At 36.7% G+C, this 10255-nt stretch overlaps 1 protein-coding gene across 1 annotated transcript in view; it reads right to left on the bottom strand.

Annotated features, from left to right (window-relative positions):
• Positions 1-8939: 8939 nt before the first annotated feature.
• LOC107557241 (E3 ubiquitin-protein ligase TRIM39-like) overlaps positions 8940-10255 on the bottom strand; it is a 9748-nt gene continuing 8432 nt past the window's right edge. Inside the window, exons 6-7 of the mRNA XM_016240588.1 lie at positions 10206-10232; positions 8940-9517 (exon numbers count right to left, since the gene is read on the bottom strand). Coding sequence (XP_016096074.1) covers positions 8940-9517; positions 10206-10232 — 605 coding nt within the window. The remainder of the gene's footprint in view (positions 9518-10205; positions 10233-10255) is intronic.

The following is a 10255-nucleotide window of genomic DNA, read 5'->3' as shown; positions in this document are numbered from 1 at the left end:
AAAAAATCTTAGATATCATTCACATTTATTCTAACTCTTATTGCAAATTATTTCCTTGTTAGCTGAATACTATGAATGAAAATCAACAGACTAAAGAACACTTACACAAGGATGTGTGTCCAGCAGAGGAAACAGCCAGTGAGTCTTCTTGACTTGAATGGTTAAAAATCACATTGAAAGTGTAGTTTGTAATAATTACAAAGGTGGACTCATAACAAAACAAAGGTGGAGCATTTTATTTAACATTTTAACCCATACCTAGGCTTGGGAATCCAAAATCTATTCCAATTCTGGAATAGGATGCTTTTAAGGTCAGGAATCATCTAGTTGTTATAAAATTAAAATTCATATTCCTCTTATCGATTCCTTTGTGCACATTTTAATATGACTTTAAACCATTCAAGCACAAGAAGACTCATGCTCTGTTTTCCGTACAGCAAACATAGGGGCATAGCATAGCCATCATTTCAGAAATGAGGGGGACAGAAACGTAAAAAAAAAACTTTTGACTTTTGTCTAATTGACAGGCTTTATTTTTTCGTATGTATTTTAATTGGATAATAAATCAAATACACTGCTGGATGATAACCAATAATAAGAAGGGTAAGTGAGGGTTTAAAAGAAAAGAAAGGGTTTAAAACCATGTGAATTGAAATGTGTCAGTAAAAAATAATGTGGGGTATGGGTAAGGTTGGGCATCATTTGAATTTTTATGATTCCGATTCTTGTCAACAATATTTTTTTTCTGTATTTTCCTAATAACGATTTTAGAATTGGTTTATGCAAACACATAACTCAGAATAGTTTCTATACTGTATTAAATGTTATGTCAATTAGCACTGCATTATTCATATACTACATTTATTACCTCGAAAATGACCTGAAATTACCTTTTTTAGTTACATCAATAGCAAGATGCCTTTGTCCATATTAGGGATTTCCTGCACGTCCATGTGCTCACACATCCAAAGCACGCACACAGAAAAAGTTATTTTAAATGCATCCGATTGACAGATAAATCATGGTTGATCTATCAGCCAGATGCACGTCAAAATGCATGCGCTCTTATTTCACTGTTGTTGTTAATGTTGAGGTTATTTTAGCTTCGTACATTTAGTTTAACTGCACTGTTAAAGAGGGCGATTTTTACCATTCAACTGAACTCTGCATGCATTTTAGACACTTACATTGTTCTTGCTCCATCCATGCAATGACAGCATCCTTCTATCAACCGAGTTTCTATTTACTTATACTGCTGTGTAATATCGACGGTATGTCCCATTTCAGGAGCTGACAAAATTACAATTTAAAATCAGAGCATAGCTCACATTCACTAAAATACTGAAATGCTAATGATGCTGATTCAAAATAGTGATGTCTGGTTCGCGAACGAATTGTTCGATTTAACCGGTTCTTCTTAGTGAACCGGTTGAACCATCCTTACTTTAGCAAAGGAAAACCAGTCTCCTCTTGGCTTATATCGAAATCCTCTGACATTCTTCTTTACAAATCCTCGTTTTGTACTTTTAATTAGTGACTGTTGTTTTGTTTTGATCTCTCCGCTGCGTCACTTCTGAGCTGCGCATGCTCAAAGCCAACCTCATACGTCATTCCCCCGGAACTGCTTCCGTTTACAACAGTGAGCTCATCAAGCAAAGAATCTGCGCAAGGATCATGTGAGCTCGAAGTGTCCATCAGTTGTACCCTTCGAAATCCTTCATTCCGAAGGGCCCTTTGAAGTGGCCAGTTTTGAGCACTTCGGTTTGGAACGACCCTTCAATATGGCGGCCATGATTGTTTTCACTCCGAAGTGCCTTTTGGAGGGCGATATATCCCGTTTGGAACGCACGGTATGACCGACACAGCACGTCTGAACCGAACTGGTTCTTTTGGACAACTGATTCTGTTCTAATGTTATGAGCGCGGGTAAACCGAAGACTTGAATGAAGGGCAATCTGGCGAAATTTAAGTTTATTTAATAACACATAAATCGCAATGGATTATGGATAATAAGTGGATTATGGTTTCTGCGCTGATGACACCTAATTTATTTACTTTATATCTTCAAGACTTAAATCCTTGTATGCACATCACTGCCTGTTACTGTATTTGGGTGCTTAGTTGCAAAAATTAATTGTAAACTTTTCAGATCATGATTATGATATTTTAACTGACTGAAGTTATGATTACTGACTTTATGAATGTGTATTTTCATCTTGGCCCGGGACAATAGACTTGATATCATTACGTCACCGCGAATGACGTCATTACGTTAGGGCGTAAAAGAACCGATGAACCATTTTTTTAACCAGTTCATTGAAACGAACTATCTGAAAGAACCGGACTTCCCATCACTAATTCAAAACGACAATGCCAGTCATTGACAGTCAAAGCAAAGCGTGGTTTGAACAGCCCGACCCCGCAGCTGAACTGGAAGTTTTGATTTTTTCTTTTTTTTTCTTTTACTTTGTACTTTTGGTGAAAAAGAAATGTAGCGAAATTGAATACTTTAGTTTTATTCTACTCAAGTAAAAGTAAAAGTACCACAATTTAATTATACTCAAGAAAGTAGAAAACATTTAAAAATGTACTCAAGTACTGTAACGAAAGTATTTGTAATTAGTTACTTTCCACCTCTGAATATGATGTCATTGTGCTTGCATTATTAATTGAAAATAGAGCAACAGGGGAGAACGGGCTAATTGTCACTTATTGTCATTTATTCAATATTTCTCAGCGTAGGTTTATTTCAAGGTTTAAGTCAATTTATATATAGACATATACTGTACACAGATACATATCTGTCCTTGTATGCCAGTGTGGTGTTATTATGGTCACTTGTTTATCCAACAGAAAAATTACAAAAATTATGACATAACAGAATTCTGGTTTGAAGGATAAAATTCAGAATTATTCATTCATTATTATTATTATTATTATTATATGATTTATTTGTGAATATCAAATAAAAATAAATTAAAAAAATTAATAAAAAAATAACATAAAACAACTGCTATAAGAAAATAAAAGCACCAATCAGATTTTTAACTATTATTATTATTATTATTATTATTATTATTATTATTATTATTATTATTATTATTATTATTATTATTATTATTATTATTATTATTATTATTATTATTATTATTATTATTATTATTATTATTATTATTATTATTATTATTATTATACTCATTATTATTATTATTATTATTATTATTATTATTATTATTATTATTATATGATTTACTTGTGAATATCAAATAAAAAAAAATAAAAAATTTTTATTAGAAAATAAAAGCACCAATCAGATTTTTAACTCAAATCTTGTGACAACCAGCCCCAATCTATTGTATATTGTACATGCAGCAACAGCAGTTCTTCTAACCTTGTAAACTGCTGATTTGTAGACTTCTGCTTTTCAACAGTTTTATAGAATGGTTTTGGGGCCAAAAAGACAAACAGCTCAGTGGTAGAGCATTGCATTAACAGCGCAAAAGATTGTGGGTTAAATTCCCAGGGAACACACATACTGGTAAAAAATGTATAGCCTGAATGCACTGTAAGTTGCTTTGGATAAAAGTGTCTGCTAAATGCATAAATTATTATAAAATTGTATAGATAGTCCCAATTGACCTCACGAAAGATAAATGAATAAAAGCCCAAATAGTCAATAAAAACACTGCACTCAGAAGGCTTGTTTCTATCCACCATTTTGCCCTTAGAATATAACCTTTACTATGGTAAAAAGGTGTTGTTATGGCACATGTTATTTGGATAGTAGATATTCAGAGTGGCAGCTGCATTCGGTGCACAAGCTACAAGTAGTCCAAAATGCAGCGGCTAGAGTCCTTACCAGACCTCTGTCATTGCCAACAAAGTGTATATAACAAAGTATTGAGATGAAATTTTGTTATTGACCAAATACTTATTTTCCACCATAATTTGCAAATAAATTCTTTAAAAATCCTACAATGTGATTTTCTGGATTTTTTTTTCTCATTTTGTCTCTCATAGTTGAGGTATACCTATGATGAAAATTACAGGCCTCTCTCATCTTTTTAAGTGGGAGAACTTGCACAATTGGTGGCTGACTAAATACTTTTTTGCCCCACTGTATCTGATCAAATGCACATTATTATCTTTCTTTATTTTGGTTAAACAAATTAATTTTACTTGGTTGCAACAGCAGCTACGGTAATTATGTCTCTATTTGTTTCTTTGTTTTTGCCACGGGTTGTCAGAGCGTTCCCTATCAAACGGTCTCTCCCGTTGCGTCGCTTGATGCTAAGAGGAATCCATCCAATAGCGCCGTGCTATAAGCAAGTGCAGATCGAAACTGCTCTGCGAGCCCAGCCCCAGAGTGCTCGTACTGAGGACTCCTGTAAGCATAAGCACATAATGGGACCCGAACCATTAGGCTGAGGACCACATAACAACCCTCTCCACTTAAAAAATGGGGATGAGGTAGAATTAGACATACAAGATCCATGCCAGCAGGGCAGGGACATCCAAGTGATAGAATCTACCAAAGTTAGACGGCGATGACCACCCGGCGGCCGCACAAATCTCACCAATAGAAATCCCGTTGGACCAAGCCCAGGAGGAGGCCATTCCTCTGGTGGAATGGGTCCTCACCCCTATAGCCCACTGCAAGCCTGCTGAGGTGCAAGCCAAGGCTATAGCATACACTTTCCAGTGAGTGGTCTCTGCTTCGTGACTGGCAACCCCTTAGAGCAGCCTCCGAAGCATATATAGAGCTGCTCTTAGTGCCTGAAAAGGCTAGAGCACTCAACATTTACTCTGAATTGGGAGCCTGCTCACCATCTGCAATGGGGAGAGCTGGAAGGGTTATAGCTTGAGCTCTGAATGGAGAGGAGAGCACTTTCGGCACGTAGGCATTTCTCTGCTTGAGGACGACCCTACAGTCATTAGGCCCAAACTCAAGACAGGAAGCATTGATTGACAGTGCTTGCAAGTCACCCACTCATTTGACCGATGCTAAAGCCAAAAAAGGGTAGGCTTAAGTGACAAGGGCCGCAAATCGACCCTACTGAAGCAGCTCAAAGGCAGGGCCCCGAAGGGCCCTGAGGACTATAGTCAAGTCCCAAGTCGGCACAGTATGAGAGCGAGGCGGGTTCAACCTCCGATCTCCTCTCATAAACTTAACGACTAAGTAATTTCTGCCGACTGACTAATCAGCTACGAGGGAATGATTCGCTGGGATTGCTGCCTCGTAGACCTTAAGCTTGGAAGGGGTGTGTCCTTTATCCAACAGCTCTTGTAGAAAAATCAGCACACAGGACACGTCACAAGAGTCCATGTGTCCATGCTTTGTGCTGTACACCAGTCAGAGAAGACTGACCATTTAAGGGCATAAAGGTGTCTTGTAGACGGGGCTCTAGCCTCTAAATGGTATTAGTCACACTCGTGGGGAGCTGAAAAGGCTCCTGTCGAGGGGCCAAACATGAAGGCTCCACAGCTCTAGCCGGGGGTGCCAAATCATGTCCTTCACTTACGAGAGAAGGCCCTCCCTCAATGGTATTGGCCAAGGGGCTGCTGATAGCAGCTGGATCAACTCAGGGAACCACGTCTGACATGTAGAATGGCCGTCTTATAAGCGAGAGATTCAGATCTTTGAGATTGAGAATAGGTCTGAGCCCGTCATCTTTCTTGGGAACAAAGAAGTAGCAGCTGTAAAAGCCTGACTCACTGTTCGCTAGAGGGACCGTTTCCATGGCTCCCTTTGCACGCAGTATTTGTACTACAAATTGGCCATGGCCTTACCAATAGGCTGTGCCGTTGCCTTGGTAGTGCGCAGAGCCAGATTGGTTGCTGTGCGCAGCTACTTGAAGGCATCAGAATCCTGGCCAGACTCATTCATAGACCGGAGAAGCTTGGCTTGGAACACCTGGAGTACCGCCATTGGTCATTTGGTCATTGTTACAAAGTGTTAACTTTTGATTAGTGACCGTGAATTTGAACTATTTATTTTCTTTCAAATATCTTATTGAATTTCTAATTTATTTAACTTTTCTTTGCTTTACATTTTTGTCTAATATACTACTAATATACTAAATTTTTAATTAATACATTTATTCAACAAGGATACATTTAATTGATCAAAAGTGAAAATAAATATGTATAATCTTACAAAAGATTTATATCTCAAATACTGTTCTTTCTAACTTTCTGTTCATCAAAGAATTCACAAAAATTTTAACCAGCATTGATAATAATAAGAATTTTTTGAGCACCAAATCATCATATTATAATATTGTGAATAATTTACAATATTACTATTGTATTTTTGATCCATCAAATGCATAGCTTTTTATATGTGTTATACAAAATGGCCACATGTACAGGAAAATATGGACATATTAGGAATAAACTTGGCGAAGGATGCTGAACTATCTTCATAGTTCATCACGAACCCCATTACCTTAGAGTCTTAGCTTTCGTGTCCTCATCTGAACATTTGAACCCAGAAAAGCTAATGCATACATGTGCGCATGCGTACCTCGAATATGAGTAAGAGATATTAAAACATAATACAAGAGAGAGAGAGAACAGATGGAGGAGCGGGGAATCAAGAGAAAACAACAGTGCGCTGTACAGGGAGGGCGAGTGAGAGAGGAGAAAAGAAAAGGAGGGGTGAAAACATCTGGAACCAATAAAGACAGAGAGTGTTTTCTAACAGTATCTTAATACATTACACCATGTTAAGTGTTTATGTTTTTCTACAGGAACAAAACGCTTAACAAGAGACTTTGTGCATTGCGTTCATATTCTGCTGTTCTGTGGCCACGGATTTGCAGGTCTTGTCTTTTTCTCGCAGGACCCTGTACGTTATAGTACTAAATTAGATTTAATCGTTTAATCACCACAGTGTCTTGTCTCCATTGGCAACACGATTTGTGTGAATTGCAAGTGACGTCGCAGGTATCGGCGAGTGCAAGTGGCGATTGCAAGTGACTTCGTAATTTAGTTTCTTTTTTCTTGTCTTCACCACCTGGCTACTGTTGTAAAATGTTGAGAGATTCAAACAAAAAGTAATCAATAAATAGAACAAAATAAAAAAAATAAAAGACTGCAAGTGATGTCGCTAGCGGAAGCGCAAGTGTCTGAGAGTGCAAGTCTGAGAATGCACGTCTGAGAGTGCAAGTGCAAGGCTGCAGCTAGAGCCTCTTGCCAAAAACCTTTACTGAATGTTTTTTTTTTAGTATTTTATGACCGTAAAAGACTGACTTGCCATTTAATAAATTTTTTTGTATATGAACTGTTCTTGTCCTATACCTACTGTATATATATATATATATATATATAACAGATTTTAGAGTACAATTTTTTTTTTTATGAAAAACCTTCAATAGGTTGACTGACCACAAAATAAAATAAAAAAAAACAGCAAATGGGTTAATTTATAAAAAAGTGAAAAATCACCCAGATGTATTCTGTTCAATATTTACCCAGCGCTGAGTTGCCAAATCATCCAGAAATGGTTGTTTTTAACCCAGCATTTTTTAGGGTGTGGACAATTACAATGATGCTGATACATATGGAAAGAAAGACAGAGTTTTCTCAGTCACATACCTGTATTTGTGTCTGTGTGTCTCCTGCAGAGCTTTAGTAAATGCTAATCTTCCTCTCAGCACCTGTCTGTGTCATTCATCTTCCCTCAACTGATCTGTCCTCTCCTGTTGTCCTCCTGTTGTGCTGCCTTCCTCACAGTCAACTCATCATCATCAGCATGAAACCTCTCTCGTTTTAGGTCTGATTGTTAGTTTCTCTCTTTCTTGAAAAGACGCGGTTATATCAATCCAGCTTTAATCTGCTTAATCTCTCTCTCTGCAGCTTCTCCTCTCAGTTACTTGTGCTCCTGCCAGTCTCACAGCATTTCTCAATTACAAATACACTGTGTATGAATGCAAATATTTCATATGTTCACCAAGAACAAACACCTTGAAACACTGATCATTAACTGTTTAATGATTATTAATTTTGTCAAATGAAAACTGCTAAAAGAAGTGCAATTTTATTAGTATTATTAAGATGCGCAGCATATGGTTTGAGAATTCTTGTCTAATGTGACTGGCTGTAGTTATAGTAACTGTCTCATAATCTGATTGGCTGCTGTGTTTGTAGTAAAGACAAGAACAGGAGGTCAATGGTGTGTGTGGTGTGTGTGTGTGTGTGTGTGTGTGTGTGTGTGTGTGTGTGTACCTGGTATTCCCTATATTATGGGGAGCAAATATCCCTACAGGTATATTAATACCAGTAAATTTAGACCTCGTGGGGACATTTCTTTGGTCCCCATGAGGAAAACAATTTAAAAATAATACAGAATTATGATTTTTTTTTTATCTAAAAATGCAGAGTTGTGTGAGGCATAGGGTTAGAGCAGGGGTGCCCAACCCTGCTCCTGGCGATCGACTGTCCTGCAAAGTTCAGCTCCAACCCTAATCAAACACACCTGAAGCAACTAATTAGGGTCTTTAAGATCACTTAAAAATTAAATGCAGGTGTCTTTGATTAGAGTTGGAGCTAAACTTTGCAGGACAGTCGATCGCCAGGAGCAGGGTTGGAAATATAGGATAGGATATAGGATAGAAAATACAGTTTTTACAGTATATAAACCATTACACCTATGGATAAACCACATATACAAACGTGTGTGTGAATAAAAGATTCAGATTGCAAAAGCTAAAATAATTGTGACTTGGAAAAATTCTACACATTTAATTACAAGTGGTTTGGAATCACAAATGTCAAATCAAATCTGGAATAAACAATGGTTTGTGTTCTTATTGCATCATTTAACTAATTGGATATACAGTTAATTTCTTTATCTTTATCAATAAACTCTTTATCAATTTTCTTCAATCTAACAATATTTGCCTTGTTACATTTCTATTTTTGTTGATTAACATTCTTTATATTGTGACAGTATCATATGTTTTATCTCCATTGTCAACACTGACAGGTTGTATAACCAGTGGGGCATTGTTATTTCCTGTGTCATTCATGTCTGGGTTGAAGTAGGCCAGTAAGCTCTCTGTAAAGCGCTGTCCTGTGAATGAGTAGATATGTGTACGTGCACTCGTATCATAAAATGATACCTGACCTTTTTCGTAATCCACATATATGCCAATTCTCTGTGGAAGAGTCTTTAGTGACAGAAGCACTGATTCACCGTCACAGGCCCTGTACTCGGTGCCCCCTCTCAGGCAAACTGCCCAGTAACCATCCTCTGGGCTCAATGTCACCAAACCCTTCCTGTTGACAGATTTCCTGGCCACTCCCAAGTCCCAAGCTGTTTTACCTGAGACTCCAACTTCCCAATAACCCCTTCCCCTTGAGATAGGCTCTCTTGCCAGGACACATGGTGCCATGTCAAAACGTTCAGCATTGTTTGGAACATTGCGTTCTACATTGCCATCAGTCACACACTTCCTGTCTGCAGACACCACCAACCAGGGGTTTGATGTGTCAGGGTCAAGGGTCATATCCACTGCAAGAATTAGATCAGACAAAGTCATAGTAAGTTTTCTGATAAACAGAAGTATGTAATTTATAGTGTATCCACATGTTTTACTATAACAAAGAAGCAGTTGGAAATGTACCAGAACTGTAGGTGATGAAGTGTAGATATACTGTATGTATAAGATGTTCAAAGATTAAAGTAAAGCTTCAAGATGGTTCAACGTTTCAAATAAAGACTCAAAGTTGTTAAAGATTTAAGAAAAAAAAAATGTAATTAAAATATTCCAGATGGTTCGAAGACTCGAGTAAAGATTCAAGATGGTTCAAGGACTCAAGTAAGGAAGATTGTTCAAGTATTTGTGATTGTTTAAAGGTTCAAGAAAAATTTAAATATTGTTAAAAAAAATTAAGTAAAGATTCAATATGGTTAAATTAAATATTCAAGATGATTCAATGATACAAGAAAAAAATAGATGCCTCAAAGTCTCAAATACAGACTCAGGATGGCTCAATGGGGGAAAAAACATTAAATGCATTAAACAAAAAAAAAAACAAAAAAAATGGTTTCAAAACATAAATGATCATTAAAAGATTAAAGTAAAGACTCAAGATTGAGTCTTTTTAATAGAGATTTTAATAGATCTTTTATAGTCCAATTATATAGAATATTTATAGATCCATATCTTAAATTATATTATATAATTATATTACAATACCTGCATACTGGGATATTGCCTCAAGTTCTGTGGAAAAATAAATAAATAAA

The sequence above is a fragment of the Sinocyclocheilus grahami genome, unplaced genomic scaffold (assembly GCF_001515645.1).
Source record: "Sinocyclocheilus grahami isolate Dianchi unplaced genomic scaffold, SAMN03320097.WGS_v1.1 scaffold594.1, whole genome shotgun sequence".
Taxonomy (NCBI): Eukaryota; Metazoa; Chordata; class Actinopteri; order Cypriniformes; family Cyprinidae; genus Sinocyclocheilus; species Sinocyclocheilus grahami.
Note: the sequence above shows the minus strand (reverse complement) of the source record. Positions and strands in the feature narration are given on the sequence as shown.